The sequence below is a fragment of the Chelon labrosus genome, assembly GCF_963514085.1.
Source record: "Chelon labrosus genome assembly, chromosome: 23".
NCBI lineage: Eukaryota > Metazoa > Chordata > Actinopteri > Mugiliformes > Mugilidae > Chelon > Chelon labrosus.
In genome coordinates, this window is record NC_140356.1 from 13,490,409 (window position 1) to 13,510,333 (window position 19,925).

General features: G+C 40.6%; 2 protein-coding genes across 2 annotated transcripts in view; one reads left to right on the forward strand and one right to left on the reverse strand.

Annotated features, from left to right (window-relative positions):
* The first annotated feature begins 599 nt into the window (after positions 1–599).
* On the forward strand, positions 600–5,649 carry LOC311508314 (protein mono-ADP-ribosyltransferase PARP11-like). Its single transcript, XM_084573024.1, has 8 exons — positions 600–740; positions 3,419–3,533; positions 3,612–3,681; positions 3,824–3,887; positions 4,644–4,744; positions 4,824–4,912; positions 4,996–5,143; positions 5,321–5,649. The coding sequence occupies exons 1-7, from the start codon at positions 645–647 to the stop codon at positions 5,118–5,120; spliced, it is 660 nt and encodes a 219-aa protein (XP_084429150.1). The 5' UTR covers positions 600–644; the 3' UTR covers positions 5,121–5,143; positions 5,321–5,649.
* Positions 5,650–11,175: 5,526 nt separating this feature from the next.
* The window catches only part of LOC311508571 (protein O-mannosyl-transferase TMTC2-like), a 59,178-nt gene continuing 50,428 nt past the window's right edge, over positions 11,176–19,925 (reverse strand). The window contains exons 10-12 of the mRNA XM_084573392.1: positions 17,832–17,946; positions 15,191–15,254; positions 11,176–11,704 (exon numbers count right to left, since the gene is read on the reverse strand). Of these exons, the coding sequence (XP_084429518.1) occupies positions 11,495–11,704; positions 15,191–15,254; positions 17,832–17,946 (389 nt within the window). The 3' untranslated portion in view covers positions 11,176–11,494. The remainder of the gene's footprint in view (positions 11,705–15,190; positions 15,255–17,831; positions 17,947–19,925) is intronic.

Below are 19,925 nucleotides of genomic sequence, written 5' to 3' on the forward strand. Positions count from 1 at the left end.
AACATTTGGAGTTGTCGTTATTTATAGGTAAACATCGTGTTATTGGTCTGGCCCCCTTGACCTCAAACTGGGCTGTATATGGCCCCTGAACTAAAATGAGTTTGACACCCCTGCTCTAGACTATTGTATGGTTTCGAGTGGATAAAATAATACTCCTCACTTATATTGTGTTATAAAACATTTACATGGTGCTGCTACATTCATGAGATGTGCGCTACAAATACAGACTGATGTAAATTTTTATTAAGAAATAAAAGTTTATTCACGGTTTTCAGACTCAGGTGGTTTCGTCTTTTGCATAGTATTTCCCCAGCCTTAGAAAAAACTTGTTCCCAAGGCACAGATGAAGCTGGGGTACATAGGACCTATGTCTATCTACCAATCTAGTGTTATCTAACAGACTAATTTATCTGTCTATTTCTCTCTGTAACTTACTATCTATCTACAATGATTCCCCACAAAATAGGCAATCAGATGCAACACTAATAACTATTTCCTCTGTGAGGTAAGCTGCGCGCGCACCTGAGAAGGCGGAGCCATGAATGAGTTTTGAAACTCTGTCAGTTCGAATAGGTGCCTGAGCAAATCAGACAGAGGAAGGATACTTTTATTCATTTAGATTTTTAAGTTAAAAAATTTTTTTAATGATGGGCAGTGATGATGTGGAACCCATGGACACGTCAGACACCTCTTGGGTTTGGCATTACAAGGCAGATTGTAAAAGCTTGCACAAATTTGGGGTAAGAAAAATATTTTTTTGTTGTCTCTAGATCACAGTCAGTCTATTTTATTGCATTTTATTGCATAAGTTCTGGGCCCATATTCCTAAAGATTCTGAGAATCATCTCAGAGAGCTCCTAACTTAGCCTAAAAATTCCTAGCTAGGAGCCTTAGCTTAGGAGTGATTCCAGAACATTTTCCGAGAACTCTGAGCAAGGAATGGACAGAAATTACTATCTTAATGAGGAATTATGGTTGACCCCATGACTAATCAAAGGCAAAATGACAAAAATCATTCAATGATCATGAGATTTCAAGTAAAAGGTGTCGGTATCAGCTGCAGCCTTGGTCACGAGATAGAATGCACCTCACCCTCATGTTCCACCTTGTACAAACCAGTTAGAGCCGGTCTCGGCTACACATGGAAAACTACTGATACATGAAAGGCAGCGGTCCTCCTGTTGTCTTCAGGCAGAACCCAGATAGAACAAAATTTCTGTGCATGCTTTGCTCGGGGCTTCTCCTTTTTTACCCATAAGGTGGTAAAGCTGAAGCTATATTTTTAATATAGTTTATAAGTATGGTCAATGTATGTTACTGCTACTGGATGCTTGAATTTCCTTTGGGATCAATAAAGTATCTATCTATCTAAAGATCCTGGGCTGAAGGAGAGGGAAAATTCCTCCTTCAACACACCAAACACATTCGATTCCGCCAGGTGATTTGCATGACAAACCGAAGCAGTCAACTGCTTCGAACGTCACTCAGATGCTTCAAACATCATTAGTTACATGACCGAACCACGTCTTAGCACAGTGGTTCAGTACAATCGTTTCTTGAGCTACCACACGTGTCAGTGCCCCGGGTGTCATCACTACCAAGAAGCAGGCATGGGAAAATATAGCACAACAGATAAATCCCTCCTTTTCTCCTCTGCTTAAACTCCCAGTTCTCTTTAAAGTCCTCCTCCCTGCTCTTAACAGATCTCACCTTAGGAGCTCTCTTATTCTTTAGGAATACCTTTTATCTTTATCAGGATCTACTCTTAACTTTGAGGGGAATTCTATGAAAACATCAGGGCCCGTATTCCTAAAGATTCTTAGCGCTAAGAGTTGCTCCTAGTGGCCAAATTCTAAGAAAATTCTTAGAATCATGACGTTTCCCTCTCAAAGTTAGGAGTAGCTCCTAGTAAAGATAAAAGCTATTCCTAAAGAATCTTAGCTCTTAAGAGTGCTCCTAAGGTGAGATCTGCTAAGAGCAGGGAGGAGGACTTTTAGGAGCCTTAGGAATTTCTTAAGCAGAGGAGAAAATGGCTGAAAGAAGAGGAGGAGAGATATTCTCCAAACACTGAATGACAATCAAGCTTGTTACAATCGCAATACAGTGGTCCCTCGTTTATCGCGGGAGTTACGTTCTAAAAATAACCCGCAATAGGCGAAATCCGCGAAGTAGTCAGCTTTATTTTTTACAATGATTATAAATGTTTTAAGGTTGCAAAACCCCTCGCTACACACTTTATACACTTTTCTCAATAACTTGCAAACATACCGCACTTCAGTCACACTGCCAGCGATCAAAGATACATATGTAAATTTGCAACAATTCTGTAGACACCGTACGGAGGAGATTGATTGACAATGGTCTACAGTTCCTTAGCCAATCAGGACGCAGAAAACAATGCGCTGTAAAAAAAAAAAAAAAAAAAAAAAAAAAAACATGCAAAATTGCACTAAAAAAATCCGGGAGGCCGCGAAAGGTGAACCGCGTTATAGCGAGGGACTACTGTATCACCGGAAATGAAAGTCATCACAACACTGAGGTATTTAGCAACAGGAAAAATGCAAAAATGCAACAATGCAGCAGTGATGACTTGGAGCCAAATCTACGTCTCTAAACACTTTTATTCTCATTGACCAGTTGATCCAGAAGCAAACACTGTTCCTCTTCAGTTGGGTTTCCTACTTCATTTCTTCTCCACTGCTGTTCGGTTTTTGGAAGATTTGAACACTAACCAACACTGCTTCTTCTAGGCCGGTTAGCAATCACAGAAATTGATGAAAGCTGAGCCATTTTACTCTTGTTAATACCAAATAGGTGAAGTGCAAAATGTTACCAGTGTGGTAAATAAATGAAAGCAAATAAATAGAACTATCAGCATGTGAATACTGTGGTAGTGGCCTGAGTTTAATCACACATTTTATAGGATACTTTTTAAAGTATAGCTTACTATTTATTTATTTTTATGTAAAGTATTATTTATAATTATACAGTCTTCATAGAGATTAGACTCTGTTATTAAGTCTATTAATTTGACGTCTATTCTAGGCCAATTATCACCAAAAGTGTATTGTTATCTAGCTTTTAGGATCAACCAATCACACCTCTTGAAATGATGACTCATACCTAGCAACGGGGTCAACCACACCTCCTCACTAAGATAAGAGTTTCTGTCCATTCCTTGCTAAGAGTTCTCTAAGAATTTTCTGGAATCACTCCTAAGCTAAGACTCCTAGCTAGGAATTTTTAGGCTAAGATAGGAGCTCTCTTAGAGGATTCTTAGAATCTTTAGGAATACGGGCCCAGGAGTCTAAGAATTTTCTTAGAATTTGGCCACTAGGAGCAACTCTTTGCGCTAAGAGGAATTTAGGAATACGGTCCCTGATCTGATCAACTGTGACCTCATGTTTCCATTTTACAGGTTTACCTCTATGACCTCATTAACAGTGATAATATTGAAAAATATTATCTAATGGGCCTGAAGGTCGTTGTGATTACATTTTCATCCAACTGCTGCATAATAATTGATTTCTCAGGTATGTGTGAACATTTACTTGTTCTCAATCCGTCCATGTAATTTGGATGAACTGATCAATGTGCCTGATCCTTTACAGCAATGTTACTGACTGATGTCATGACAGGAAAGCAGAAAAGAATCAAGCGGAGCTTCGACATTAAAAGAAGGTGAAATAGGCCTTAAGAATTCACACCATAGACTCTTCTACGGTCTATGACTGACACTGATAACATTAGGTTGTGAACAATACAAGTCTTCAGTATGATTTCTCTGAAAATTAAAGTGAAACCTGTTACTCTCCTCCCACAGCTGCTCCTGTTTTATTTCTGCTCCAGTTTTCTGGGAGACAGTCAATCCTATGTGTCTGTATCAGGTAATAGTAAGAGAAAACTTTGCAGTAAATATTTTTCATTGATTATAAGGTGTTAAAGTGGGCAAGTAGCCCGTGTAATCTATACTGCAATCCAGTTAAAGGCACCATGAGCTACATAATTAGCATTAGCAAGCTAGCTGTTGTGCAGCCCCAGTTTTTGTGCCCCATGTATTCCAGTAGCTAACTAAGGGTTTGTTTCTGAAAGATAAGATGAATTCAAGAAGTCCAACGTGTGACTACGGAAATTAAATGAACATTTTGTATGAAATGAAAAGGAAGAGAATAGGCTACCAGTGTTACCTAATACAATTAAATCGACCAGAATCTGGGGAAGCTAATTTTCAGTTAGCATTTTGTAGCAGCTTGAAACTGGTTGAAAAGCGTTTGTGTTATGCAGTAGAGGATTTTGTCTTCTTGAAAAACAATAGATGCTTAGTGGTTGAATAAAATACTAAAAACGTTGGTTGACACATGTAAAAGTGTAATTTTTTGCACAGTTCTGTACGCAGCTATTCTGTTAGCGTAGCAATGTGACACCGAAAAAAAGGATGGAATTCCTGCCTAGCTCTATTTTTCTTCAAATTTAAGGATGAACAATGCATAAAAAATAAACATACCAAAAGTTTTACAATTGTTGATAGTCAAATTAAGTAGGATATGTAAATGTTCATTACACTTTAGGCACATTAGTGTAATTCAGACTGTACATGCACTAGTGTCAGCTGCAGCCTTGAACCTATATTTCTGATATATTAGTTTATTCCGCTGACTGAATCCACCCCTGGGTATCAGACTGTTGCACATTTTGTGAAGACTGACGGACTGTTGAGTTTGGATTTCTGGGAAATATACAACAGGTAAGAATGTATTCAAGTTTGGCTTTCTCTGTTTCTTTTCATGATTCCTAAATGTTTTTTTTTTTCTGTGTTTTGCAAGGATTAAATGTGTCGCGCCATGGACCTTTCATGGGACTGATACCGTCATTGTTGACAGCGTTGACAAAAACTTTGATTTAGCTGGCAGAGGTGAGTTGCCTCACTGATACTTTTCATGTACGTGTAACTGTTCACCACCAGAGCTGATTTGAGTGTCTTTGTGTTTCCTGCAGGAATATATTTTGCCGGATATGCATCGTTTGCAGACATATTCAGCAGTAATGGCACAAATCCATTGCTGATGTATGGTGGAGGGCTGCAAGTTTTCAACGCTGGAACCATTAGAGGACTATTTTAGGCTCGGGACCTCTGAAGACACCTGTAATCTCCCGATTTTTGTTATTACTCATCCATATTAGATTTACCCAGAATATTTGATTCAGTATATATGAAGTCACATATGCAATATCTGTGATGGTTCTGGTTTTGTGACTCCTGTGTTCGTGTTTTCAGTTTTCTTCATGTTTCATGTTTTCCGGTTTCCTGTTTTACTCCCAGGTTGGCCTTTGCTCCTACTCCTTGTGCTCCTGTCCCAGCTCCCAGGAAGGCCTCAGCACCTGCTCCTGCTCCATGTGCTCCTGTCCCAGCTCCTAGGAAGGCTGTGGCTCCTGCTCCTAGTGCTCCTGACCCGGCTCCCAGGTTGGCCTTTGTCCCTGCTCCATGTGCTCCTGTCCCAGCTCCTAGGAAGGCTTCCGCTCCTGTTCCTGTGCCAGATCCTGATCCTGTTTCTACTCCTGTGCCCTTTTCCGGGGCCCTTCCTGTCTCGGCACTTGTTTGGTTGTTTTCTCCCCTGCTTTCAATTTAAAATAAAACACACCTTTTCTGGAACCTCCAGTTGTAGTCTGGCGTCCTTTCTATATGTTATGTGTCTTATGAGCCGTTTTAGAAAAGAGGCTGTAACAAGAAATTTTGTCCAAATTTGTGAAGATATTTTTTATTTTGAAACAGAATTAATTCTTCAAATTTTATTAGGTTATTTACTTGGTTCTAGAGCATTTTTATTGACCTTTGTCATGTTGGAAGGTTGCTCAGTGAAATGTACATTATTAATATTATAAACACAAGTACAGCTTTAAATTGGCCACTTTTTTTTTTTTTTTTGGCCAGGCAGTGTATTAACAGCCATAACATTAATGGGATCAGTAGCTAACTTGATAACAAAAAATCATTTTGAATTTGACACCTGTAACACGTTACAGACAAGTTGGGACAGCGGAAACAAAAGACTGGGAAAGTTGAGGAAGTCTCAGAAAAACACCTGATTGGAACGAGCCACAGGTGAACAGGTTAATTGGAAACAGGTGAGTGTCATGACTGGGTATAAAAGGAGGAGGAGGAGGAGGAGGGGAGCGATGTCTCTCTCTCTTGCTCGCTCTCTTTGTCTGGCACGCGTTCGTGACAATGCCAGAGGCCAGGTTGTCTTTTAAATTGATTTTTCTTTTCCCTTAAGCAGGTGGTTTATTCCATTCCCTATGAGGTATTAGAACTTCGTAGGCTTTATTATTTTATTTTGGGTTGTAGGTGGCCAGGCAGTGTATGTTCTGAGTCTTTTGAGCAGTTAGAAAAAGAGACCGTAACAAAGGCATTGCCCATACATTCTGCATGTGTTACAACAGTGTGCCAGTACTTGTATAACCTGCACAACCTGCAGACCTGTCTCCCACTGAAAACATGTGGTGCATTATGAAGCGCGTAATACAACAACGGAGACTCCAGAGTGTTAAGCAATTAATGTAGTAGTCCAAATCAAGCAAGAATGGGAAATAATTCCACCTACAAAGCTTCAACAATTTTGTCCTCAGTTCCCAAATGCTTATTGAGTGTTGTTAAAAGGAAAGGTGATGTAAAACAGTGGTAAACACGCCCCTGTCCCAGCTTCTTTGGAATGCCTTGCAGGCATCAAAATCAAAATGAGTCTATAATAAAAAAAAAAAAAGTTTATCAGTTTGAACATTAAACATCTTGTCTTTGTAGCGTATTCAGCCGAATGTAGGTTGGAAAAATATTTGCAAATCATTAGATTCTGTTTTTATTCACGTTTTACTCGTCCCAAGTTCATTTGAATTGGGTATTGTGGTAGCCTGCTTCAGCATGTAGGCTGTGTCCGGGCTCCTTGTGAACGATTAAATCCATTTGAACAGAAATGAAAAGGCTAAACTAAAAAAAAAAAAAAGAACAAACATGTCCAATACTAGAATATTTTTAGATTCATATTTAGCCAGCTATATTCTAGGATCCGTCCCTTTTATTTCATTCAGACTTCATCATGTACGGTCCTCTGCAGTGGAGTCCACAGTGTGTGGCTGCATACTGATTGGATGCAACTGTGTTCGTGAGCCAGGCTATCATCTCTCAGTGAGATGAATTTAATTGGTGCTGCGGGTGAGATGGATGGATTCGGCGTAGCAGATGGTGTTTCGAACTAAACTTCTTTCTGTGCATAATAAACGCATTCTTCATCCTGTGTTGCTGTTTTCGTCGTCGTCATCGCATAACTAAATATGTCCACACAGATACAGTGCACGCTTTCAGATGTTCGGAACTGGGGCTACGAGTTCTCTCGACTTAGCGAGTGAGTGGGGCTTGATATCTGGTTAAATATTTACAGCCTGGTGTGCGCTCAGAGTCTGGCGCGTGATTATGGACTCTTTGATGTCAGATGATATCAGCGTGTGGAGTTTTTTTTGGAAAGACCAACTTCAATTAGTGGGTCCGCGTGTGAGAGAGAAACCGAGGTTGTGGCAAAGTTCTCTTCTGTTTCTAATGAAACGAGTGTCAGGTAGCGAGACTGGAGAGAAGTCATTTTCATTTCAAATTATTTAATGTTGCACCGATCAAACGCTTGGACAAAATGGTTTAGAATTTTATCAAATGGAGCAAATCTTGCAAACTTGTACAGGACGCTTCTATTTGGGGTCCTGGCTGCTCTTTAAAGGGGAACTACTGTTTTTTACAACCTGGACCTTATTTCTGGCATAAAATACGATCGTTTACTCACCCATATAACTTTTGTGTAATTTGTAGCCGTTCGGGAGATAATTAGATTAGCGTATATCCATATAGTGGGAGTGACTGGGGCACCAAAACGCATCGGTCAATCTACAGATCCCGATGATGATAACAGGTAACTCTGGACTCAACGGGGAATAGCACTAGCGTATCATAACAAAATATTGGAAATTAACAAGTTTCACGGCAGATAATGCCTTATTTAGAGACTGCGTTTCGGTGCCCCTGTCACTCCCACTATATGGATAATTTTACAGTACAGTTTTAAAAGATTAAACAGAACTGCTTTTCATATTATCCTTTTGTGTGACTTGCAGTGATGGTACCAAATCTCAAACACCCCAATCTGTATTTCAGATCCTGTTTCACGTTTTCCAGGTTCTCTGGTGTCTGACTTCCCATCAACATCAGGATCACTCTTTCCGTCGTCCATGTTGCGTATGAAACATTAGACATTTCCTTATATAAAGTAATCACATATTCTGTGAGAATGAGGTTTAAGCAGTCAAAAAGAACAGTGTTAATTGCATTTGCTAGATCAATTCTGCTATAACCCATTCATTTTGTGTGCCCTTGCATGACACTTTTTTCCAAACCTTTGTGCCACATTTGCTCTGCTCCTAGTAACGACGAGCCTCGTCAACTCTCTGTCACATACAAGTACAATCAAATCTGTCATCAGGTCCCTGCAACATTTTATTTTGCTGCTTGTGCAAGAGTCAATACCACGAGTCCATGCTTCAGTTCAAGCTGTGCAAGTCCCCTATAGATCTGCAGAAAGAAATGTCTTGCACTGACTCCTCCTGAGCCTTTGTGCAGGATTTGATGTTGTGTAAATTGCTTTTTATTGTGGCTGATTGTAATGTCTTCTCTTTCAGATATCACTAGTGAAAGTCTTGTGTTTGAGTTATAAATGTATGTACTGTTGCGATGCAAACAATGGTTCTCTTCAGCCCATTCCATACACAAATTTACATATGCAACCTCTAAGTCATGTCTATGATGCATATTATTTGGTATCACTGTCACTCTTAATGTCTTTTTGGGTCAGGCAGTGGAGAGATGAGCCAGGTGTACTGAAACCAGTGACATGGTGGTTTGTGCTCAGGGGCTACGCGTCACTCCCATACCGTTTTTTTTGAATTCCAAGATTGCAGTTCCTCAAATGGCCACTTGAGGGTGACTCTCGCAAGTCAATCCCCATAGACCTCTGTGTTAAAATGAGCAACTTTACAACAGAAACAATAAAAAATTGTCATATTTATACTTTTGGCCTTATATAGATAATTTCTACATTTATGACCACTATAGAAGGGGTGGATTTGTGTATAACTCACCTCTTTAAGTTAAGTAAGTACGCGTAATTTAGTGGTTGGATGCCTTCCGTGACAGGTGGGTGTGGCCTCAAGTTTCTAGTTGTCTGCCGAGATGACACCCATCCACTTCAGTTCCACTCATGCCATTTAGTTAGGAAGAGTCAGGCAATAGCCAAGATGCCGACTGCCAGAGCCTCCTCAGTAATCCTATGGTAACCCATTATTATATATAGTCAGTGGTCACTCCCCAGTCTTTGAAGGCAGATCTTTGTGGCGTGACACAAAAATATCACAGTGTTTCACTCTGCTGACCGCAAAAAAATCATCTTTTTATTATGGAAAAAGAGTCGCTTTTCTTTTACAAAACACAACACAATTTTCAGCTACATGTCTCTCTATAATTTAACCGTTTAACCGTCACAATCATTTAAAAAAAAAAAAAAAAAAAATTAAGAAAGCTGCTCTCTCTGTGTCACAAACCCATTCTGTGACAGAAATCACATCCTGATGTCCCTGAGCAGAGAGGAACAAACAAAACACACATATACAGTATAAAAGCATCTCAATGTCATGTTGCCTACTGCAGCGATCTATGTGAAAGAAATGAGAGCGGACGGGCTGATATGACAGTGAAACGGCACAGTGTTGGCATTTTTTTTTTTTACATAAAACAACACATATTAATTAATAAATTAAATCTGACCACAAGAAATGAAACATCTTCATTTGACACAAGGAACACGACAACACACGCGTGGTAAAGTTCTTGCTTGGCCTGAGAGGTGTTGAGACTCGGTACAAGCTTTGGTGCCGCCGACGAGTTTTTCCTCGTGGTCGGTTTCCGTTTTTACAGTCGCAAGATATTTTAATATCCACCGAACAAGCTTCAGTGATGCAGATTGTCGGTGGACACAGGAGGACCTTATTCCGTCTGGGAGCTAATGCCGAAAAACCGATTACTTTTTTCCTATCTTTACATCAAACATCATCTTTTTTGGTTTCTTGACAAACTGTAATTCGTGACCACAATTCAAACAACATCCAAATTTTTTTTCTTCTTCTGTCGCCATTGGTTTATTTGACATATTTTTCCCCAAATATTGTCCCACACTGCCAGACTTTTGCTTCTCTGTGCCTAAACCTATTCTTTAACGTACTTGGAGCAATGTACTGTTCAGCACTGTATTAGTGGGTGCTATCAGAATATGTGTATACTTTTGATACTATATACATTTATTGTGCAGTGAGTGTTGAGAAAGTCAAAGTTCGAGGCTAGAGACCACCCTGAGAGGCATTCATCAAGGATTTTTGATCCCGTTTGTGGTAAAAAAAAAAACGGTTGTGAAAATACATAAAACTGCGGAATTTCTTCACTTGCAAAATTATCTTTTAAGCTGACAAACAACATACAGTATGTGCGTCTCACGGGACATGATATATGGGCCCGACGGGATCAAAATAACGATGTCTCTCATCCTAAAACTCTTTGTGTTTTGTCTGAAATAAGGTCCCACAGTGTCCACCAAAGCAGTGGTCTGCTTATGCATTTACTGTTTGAGACCACTCTATCATGGATTTCATGAGTACACCACCTATTAAGCATTGCACTCGACAACAATAAAGACTCATGGCGGACAGTTTAGCAAAAGAAGTCCTTCTCCCTTGTTGAAACCTGCAACTTGACCAGCGACAATTTGGACCAATATTAAATTTCGCGCTGGTTCCAACGACCTAAGTCTAGGTTGCACCCTTTAGAACTATTTCCTTGTTGTATTTGTCTTCGGCCCAAATGGCGCTAACTCACTTGACATCACTTGCTCCCTCTGGAGCCACGAAAGGCTTTATAAAAGTTTCTTTTTACATGTAAACAGATGAGTAAAATCGCGGACATGGACTTCCTCTGGCACATGAATAAAACCCAATGCGATCGCAGTCAGCTACTGATCGGGGTTACGCTTCAAAACCCCATTTTGCAGAAATAATTATTTAAATTCGCTACATTTTCGTTCAAATTAAGTGCTCTAAAACATGAAATAATAATAATCAGCTCATATTTGAGAAGTTTAAGTTTTTCTTTGTTTTGGACTTTTCTCTTCCTTGTATCACTTAACAAGTGAGTATTATAAAATCTTATATAAAGGTTTTAGTAGTTTGAGCCACCGCACGGCACTGGTGGCGTCGGGCAGAACCTGCCCACTGAGTCCCAAACGTGCCAAGCCTTTAACAAGCATCTCAGGCCAAACCGAGAACAAAATTGTCTTTATTGTCTCGCCCTCGATCGGACTTCCAGCCTCTTGGTTCGTTCTCTGGAGGACTCTTCAGCGAGGGAAGCAGTTCAACAACTCCCTCAGCTCACGGGTTGGCTTTTTTGTACCCCGAGCCCATTCTTAGTCCTGAGTCCCTGCCTCTCCATGATGTTCCACAACTTGCGCAGGTTGGACTGGGTGATGACATCGTCCGGTTTGAGCTGGAGGGCCCGCAGGTAGTTGGCCTCCGCTTCGGGAAGTTTCCCATTCAGGTGGAGGATGGCCCCGAGGTTCATCAGAGCGGCCGGGTACTGGGAAAAAGAAACAGGGAGTGAAGGGTGTTACATGTGAGAGGTTTAGAGCGCTGGGTTACGGGATTTAAACGGATATACTTCATTTAAACCCGCACTTCTCACTCCTACATCTGACACGGTCATTTACGTGAGACACACATTTTAGGAAGTTTGCCAGGATTTTTGTGGAAGGTGGATCAAGGCAAGGGCTGTGCTGAAATGTGCCTAAGGCGAAGAAAATCAAATTAAATTAGCCTTAATGCCATCTCACTGCAGCAGGAATGGGCGAAAGATAAAAGGGTGAACAAAAAAGTAGCTACAGATTGTGTGTATGTGTGCGTGTGGGCGAGTTTTTTATAATGTAGTCGAACTACCGCATTTAGAGGTGTGCTCCTGGAGTCTGATTTAATAAAATCCCATCTCTTCAAGCCGCAAATTGAAACCATCTGCACCTGGAGTGGCGCACCAGTTGTGGGAGTTTAAGAAATAAAATCCAAGTCATAGACACGACCCTCGACAGGCCGTATCTAACAAACACGCCCAAAACTCATCCTAAAACTCATCTGCACCTCATCCCGCAGACCTGGCCTCGTTCCCAGTCCTCTCTGTGTGACATATGGTTAGCAACTTGGCAACTAGTTCACAGACTCTCTCTCTCTCTCTCTCTCTCTCTCTCCCCAGAGCGCAACTGTTTGTATCTTCTCAGCGCTGATATTGTGCACGTTTACATTCCGCTTTTCAAGACGACTGATTGCGAGAGCTTGTTTTTCTCACCTCGCGTAACAAATGATGGTAAAGAGCTGGAACATTTCAAACAGTGGCCTGGAAGACGGCAGGAAATTAATTAATCGAACGCGGTTTTACATCAGGGGCCGTCGCAGCGCGGCGTTGCCACCTCTTTCGTTTTCTCACACACGCAGCTGCACATGAGCGGTATTTGAAAGCCCCTCAAAGCCATGCTCTGGTTTTCATCCCATACATGTAGAGAGATGAGACATACTAAGACAGATGAATGGGGATCCCTTTATCTTTCTAAACAACAGGGCAATATGCAATACACTGTCTGGGATAAATCACACCAGAGCTGATTAGGTGACATTAGGAATGAAGCTTTTGTGTATATAAAAAGACAAACCAGAAAGTCTGTTTAGAAAGTTCTAGACAAATAATTCCACTACTGGATCAGAGTCAAAACATACATCCCTACAACCCACATACTGTTCTACAATCCTTAGCAGACCACTATCATATTTATTATTGTAATCCGTAAGATATTCATAAAATCAAATCTGTATTACTTTACTGCAAAGACAAAACAGAACATCTTATGCTACTTCAAATGCTCAAACACCTGGAAGCCTTTTACTGACACACTATTTAACACACTTAGACAAAATTACTTCATCATTGTTTGATAGCAGATCCATTTTATATATAGCAGGGAGCAATGGAACAAGATTTTATGATATCTGCTGCACCATTTTACGTCTAAAATGATCACTATTTGCCCTAAATGCTGGATATTCTGCTCAGATACCCGATTATATTCTGAGATGAGAGCCTGTTTGAGCTGGTGAATGAGGCATTTTCATTTTCAGAGTGTAAAATGAAAAACTCCCTCACACCTTCCTCCCCGAGGCGCGCATTCATTGCTTTTCTTAGCACGCAGAGCCGCCACTGAATCTTTCATGACCTCAAAGCTGTTGGATTAAGATGATATTTGAGAGGACTGCCATTCACCAGGCCCACGTGCGCGGGGGAAAATGTCAAAGACAAGAGCCGCGATACTCCCGACAAATGACAAGAGGGGCCCCTTAGCGTGTCTGAAAGAGCACATGACGGCTGCCGCGCTGTGAATTACAATGACTGTGACTTTCGAGGTTACTTATGTATTTACAGAACATAATATAAACACAGCTTTCCAGATTAAAATGGACAACCGGAGTTCTTCTCGTCTATGGTTTTACTGAGCTTTTAAGGCTTAAAGAGGATATAAACAGGAAGACCTCATCTTAAGGGTCGCAGATGCTACAAAGCTGTAATTCACAGCTTATACTGGTTCTCAGTGGGGTAGTTTTGCAGTAAATTAAAATATTATATATTTTAGTGAGTAGTTATATAGCAGAAAAAAAATGGTTGTAAATTCTTAGCTACAAAATAGGATAGGAAGAGTCACACAGAAACAGATAAAGGATGTCTGAATAGCTATATTAGCTAAAAAAAAAATGAAATGCTAAAGCTAAAATCTAAAAATATGCTCAAAGATAAAATCAACGGACTCAATATAGAAAAAATAGTTGACATTAGCAACTAGAACACTTAAATAAGCATTATGCATAAAAAATTTAAACAGACACGTGAGCATAACATGGCAATACATTGCTGAAATAGTAGCTAGTAGCTAGCTGTTAATGAAAGTTTTTAGCCATTAATGCTTTTCTCTATTGCTGTATTTTTAGATTTAACCAGTTTGTTATAGCTAAAAATAGCTGAAAGATAAAAAGCTAAAGATAAAATAAGAGAGAAAAGACAGCTAAAATAAACAGACAAGGCCATAGTAGCTGCTAAAAGCTAAAATGATAAATCAGAAGCAAAGAAATTGTTTAAATACTCAGCTAAAAGTACGAATATATCTAAAAATACACATAATATACTGGCATGAATGTGACAGATAAATGAATAGCTAAATTAGCTTAAACTAAAAATTAAAAAGAATTTAACAAGCTAAAGCAAAGATTAGCTAAAAGATAAATGACTGAAACAACTACGTTTCATTTCAGTTCAAAATAACATCTTTGGGACATGGTGGTGGGCATAACATGGTGGTCTTGTGTTTATCTGACAGGGCTGTGGTTGCTTGGGCGCCACTGCTACAAAGGGTGTAGCAAAAAAACATCGGTTAATGCAGTGGAGACGTGCAGATGAAGCTTTAACCCCCGTCTCATGGCTGAACATAAGTCACAGAGAAGACCGTCTAAGCAGACTAACATAACAAATGGCTGCAGGAAGCTCCTTCTAGGCCCTGTCTTAAAAAAACAAAAAAAAAAGCAGGGGTTTGCATGACTTTAAATTACGTTTCTCTGACTGGTTCACGCACCCCTTTCACCCTTTGAAGTGACTGATGCACACAAGGCAAAAACAGGATATAATAGCGCCTGACTTCCTCAACCGCCTGTGCTGACATCTCACAAGGCTCTGCCTGTTTAACTGCACTGTGATGACCACTCTGAAGCCGACTGTGTGACTTCACTGTCAGACAACTCATTTCTCTTCTGGGTTTTTTTGTGTTTGCATAAGCACATCGGGGCACCGGTTCACGGCCACGAACGGAGAAGTTTCCATTTTATACGCAGCTGTATCCCTGTTTGCCAGGAACAACAGCACTATAGCATAATGTCAGAATGATGGGTAACACATAGTGCGTTGTAAATCGCATTTACAGTGCAGGCGTGTGTGCGCATTTCCATGTTAAGTGCTAACAGGCCGACCGGTCCAGCTACTTACATCTGGTCTGAGGCTGGCTGCACGCTCGTACTGCCTTTCCGCTGCCTCATTTAGATTGGCCTGTCTGAAGAGGAAGAAGAACACAAGAGTAAGAAATCTGCACGTAATAACACAATTTATATTAATATTGCTGCACTAATGCAAATTACTGCTAATGATAGTCTTCATTCATCGTTAAACCGCTTAGCATATAAATTACTATCATTATAGTCAGTCAGTCATTAACCGTATTAGTAAGAAAGAGGGGTCTCTGATGGCTTCACTTGAAATGGACATGTTAACCCTGCTACCTAATAACTTGGAGGTTATTTAAAGATAAGTTTGTGTAGCAGAAACTTTCTTCTTTTGTTAATCATGTCAAGACCAGTTAATTAACTATATACTGATAGGATAATGAACACATTCTAAGTGCTAATTTATTGACTGGCAAGCGTTTTACTTTATATTCAACAAGTTATTGTCAAAACTCTTTGTTCCTACAGATGAAAATGTTTAATCATTTATTGTGAGGCTGCTGAATAAAGGACGGTACATGGTCGTAAAATATTTACGCTTTTTATAAAATCATGAGTAAGGAGTGTTCCAGGACGAGTAATTAGGCGTGTAATAACTGGGATAATGCATTTTCTGCCAGGACATTAACTTACCTTGTTAGGGACACACTTTCAGTTGACTGGCTTACGGCACGTTATAGCTAAGTTATTATTCTAGCACGAAGGAAAAGAAATGCAAGTTCTGGGGACAGTGTCAAAGCCATAAATACTTGAAACACCTGCCAGTCCTCCTTGTTACAGCTGGGTACATAAAGTAGCAGCAGTTAATCTATTCCATACATACGATTTTATTCAAGGAGTTCATGAACCGGACTTTGCTGCGCCAAAGTTAATAAAGTCAAAAGAGGCCATTCCTTCCTGACATGGTAATTCATATTTATAAGCCTGTTATTCAAGTACAACATGTCTTCGAAAACACCGGGTTCATGCTAGTTTATTTTATTAAGTGATATCGCAGTCGTCATCTTTAGGCTCCTTCCTCTGTCTTTGTTTTGTTTGGTCAAGCGCTACGAGTTGTTCGGTGACAGATGAAGATTCAGGAAGTCTGGATTAAAGGAAGCTAAGGTATCCGGGGAGAAGTAAAGGTGTTGTTTTGTTTTTATTTTATTTAAGAGGAATATGTTAATCCTAAATATTGAAAAATTATCAGATTTGGTGTCACGCCAAAGTGTGTAGCAGACACGCTTCGTCCATTTAGACGCGAAAAATAGGCAAAGGTATCATCAAGTAGGAACACTGATAGAAGTCCACATTTAAGAACATTAAATCCAGAGACTGGGGTTTAAATCCAATGTAGGACCTTTTTATTTTGAATTTTGTTTCACTTTTACACTTAAGTTTGGTTTTCACCGTGTTTAGTTGCTAACGGCAGCAGATTAGCAAAGAAAACTCTTGGTTAACGCTAACCCTAACCCTAACCCTCGACCTAATCCTAGCCCTGGCCCTAGCCCATTTAGGAAAAGATCCTTGAGAGAGTTTGGCTTAAACAGATCCTTTTAAACGTTAAAGTGCTTATTTTTTTGGATTTGTTTTCATTTATCAGAGGGTGCCAGGTTGACATTGAGTAAATTATCGCCCCCTGTTGGTACTGCTTCGCATGTGGCGTACGTTTCACGCGTAAATGAGGTAAAACATGACAGACACCTCAAATTGACCAGCAGGTCTGTTACTCGCTTTAGGCTGCGCATCACCAGTGCTCTACTTGCATGACTTGCCATGTACTGTAATGTAAAAGCAATTACAAGAAAGCCTTCATATTATCACACTGGGTTGTTAGGTCATTATTACTGCCATGTTTATGGTCAGTCAATAGCAGTACATACTGTAAACCAAGCCAATATTTCTGCCTCATTTTTCTTCTCGCAGAGCAAGTTTAACTTAACTTAAAATAGGTGCATGTCACATTAATAAACCCTAATCTGTTTGGATTTAAGTCCCAAAGAGTCTCCGCTGAGAACAGTCTTTCAGACCAGAACACGGCAGGATGATCAGTCATTTAGATTTATTCTTACGTTACCGAAAGCGAGCCGCCGCCAAGACCTGGGACTTTTAACTTTTTACAAATCCTCTGTGGTCCCGCATCAAGAGAAATGCTAAGAGAGCTGTAATGACTTTCCCAGATATGTAGAGCAAAAAAGAATTAGGGGACATCATATCAATATTCCCTTCAGCTGCTGGGAGCAGAGGACATTTGCAGTCCCTTTTGACACTTTTTTAAGATTTATAAGCTGTCTGTGCACACGTACTTGCCAGACTTTGTAGGAAAATGCTCCAATGGCTTCTTTACAAGCCCTCGACTAAAACTTCCCCATGATGGACTGAAACTGTACTGCTCTTTATATATGTAATACTTAATACACACTTTTATAGCAGCTTTTCCACTCAAAGGACATTTACTATCCTATAACATTTGTATAATTTATATTTCAAAGACGGTCATTAAATAGGAGTAGTAAGGAGGAAAACCCGCAAATGGTGAAGCAGCAAATTGCAAACTTAAAACACAAACACTGCTTGGACTACTAGAAAGGGAACGAGGGAAACCCTGCTTGGAAGCGGTACCGCCGTACGTCAGCAGCCGGACCGACCTTAGCATGTGAGCAGCGCTGAAGACCACATCAAACTCGGAGTTGTCCAGCTCCGCAGCTCGCTCCGCCATCTCCGCCGCCTCGCCAAGACGAGACTGCTCCAACAGAAACTGACCTGCAGAGAGAGGCAAGGCAGAGACGTTTATTTCCAGGGTTGGTTTCCACTCCACGACTCAGGTCCAGACTGAAATGTCTCAACGATTACTGGATGGTTAGACATTTACAGATATTGAATTTTATTAATTTCCACTACATAGAAGAAAGAAAGTCTTAGACGTCCTAGATGATGAATGCTCATGGTTTTGGTTTTCCATCTTGTGCCACCATCAGGTTAAATCTGTGGTTTCAAATGAAATATCTTGCAAACTATTGGATAGATTGAGATGAAATTTGGTACACCCATTTAAATTCTCTGACCACCCATTAAGAGCAAAAAAAAATTGTTAAAAAGTAACTAGCAAATTTGTTGGCTTGCTAATATTGCTAAATTACGCTAACATTTTTGCATTGACATTGTGAGCATGTTACCACACAGACATTAGTGTTAGTATAAGACCAGCTGTGCCTGAATACAGTTTTATACCCTGCACATACTTTTCAAAGCTTGTGTGTGTGAATTAGTCTTGAATTTATATGTCGGTGTTACACAGAGAAAAGAAAGCCTGTAAAGGAGCAATGGCTGGCAAAGATGGACATCTGCGGAGAAAGAAACGAAGACGAATGGAGGCTGTGAAAGAGACGGCCTTCCGCAGAGAACGCAGGCAGACAAAGCGAGGGAGAAGTGAGTCAGTGAAAGCGTTTGTCCTGTATTTCATGCTTTTTCCTGTGGGAGTCTGGCCACCTGGTGCGGCACCCACGAGCGCCTGCTTCAGGGGCTGTAAATTGTCGGCCATGCCTGGCCACAGATGTTGCTTAATGCAGGAAGAAGAGCATGGTTCAGCTGGCCCCTTCGAGGTCTGTATGTGCAGCTTCTAGACACCAAAGGAGAGCCTTGCGAAGGACTGTGGCTCTAAAATGTGTGACTGTAAACAATGGCAGGAAAGAGGACCTTGTCTTAGCTTTGACCTTCTGTTTGACCCTCCCTTTTCACGCATTCTCCCACGTGTGTGTCTTTGTGTGCATCCGCTGTGTTATAACGTGGACAGATATCATCAGCTCCTCCTTACACACCTGGAGCTCTTCCAGTCACCCCAGGATAGCTAACACAGCCAGATGTGAGATAATGGAAGGGGAACAGCCCGAATAAACATCTATAACAAGACACTACAAGATAACATTGAATAAAGAAAACGGACAAAAGAGTGTAGGGCTACAGCAGAGGAAACAGCTCAGTCCAAAGACAGCATGGGAGCCCTCGCTGCTGACCAAACTAAACCCAAAACCCGAGATACCGGAGCAGCGAAAGCATCAGCGGGAACGGAAAGCGATAAGGAAGACACAATGGCGCGTTCAGCTTTACAGGACAGATTTAATTTCCTACGAATATCCTGGCGATAGTAACGCGGACCAGCGAGGAGCCTCCAAACTGATATGAAATCGTGTTTCGTTTCTCCGTTCCGAATAGCAAACAGTGTATTCTGATCCCGTCTCCTCACTCGGATAAACACAGCATACATGTCTGTTTGTGTGTTTGCGCACGTTCGTCCGATCGCACCATCTGCAAAACCTCAGCCAGCTCCAACGCTGCCAACGCCGTTTAGAAAACTGAACATTAAATAATGCAGATAAAGCATTACCGTCATACACCAGTATTTCCTTATAGCCGTTGAAAAAGGGATGTGGCATTTCGAGATAATTACCTCTAGCCAACATTCTTTCAGGTTACAGTACGTAAGTAACAAGCTTTGATTTAGGCCGTTTTATAACGAGGTAAATTTAATGACTCTGCATCTGAGGGTTGGAATTAAAGAGTGTAAAGGATGCCACAGCTTACTGCTGCACCGCCTGATCATTATGGTATTATAAATATGCAGCCGTGTGGTTTTTTTAGCTGGCAGAAAAGGCACTTCAAACCAGATTTACATAGCTCTGTCTACACGAGAGAGGTACTTTTGCAGATAGAGGTGTTTGCATTTTTAAAATCAGTGTGTCAGT

Coding starts and splice junctions, on each gene's coding strand:
- LOC311508314 (XM_084573024.1), top strand. CDS start 645: ATGATGGGCAGTGATGATGTGGAACCCATGGACACGTCAGACACCTCT. Junction 3,682..3,823: donor AGCTTCGACATTAAAAGAAG/GTGAAATAGGCC, acceptor CTCCTCCCACAG/CTGCTCCTGTTTTATTTCTG. Junction 4,745..4,823: donor TTCTGGGAAATATACAACAG/GTAAGAATGTAT, acceptor GTGTTTTGCAAG/GATTAAATGTGTCGCGCCAT.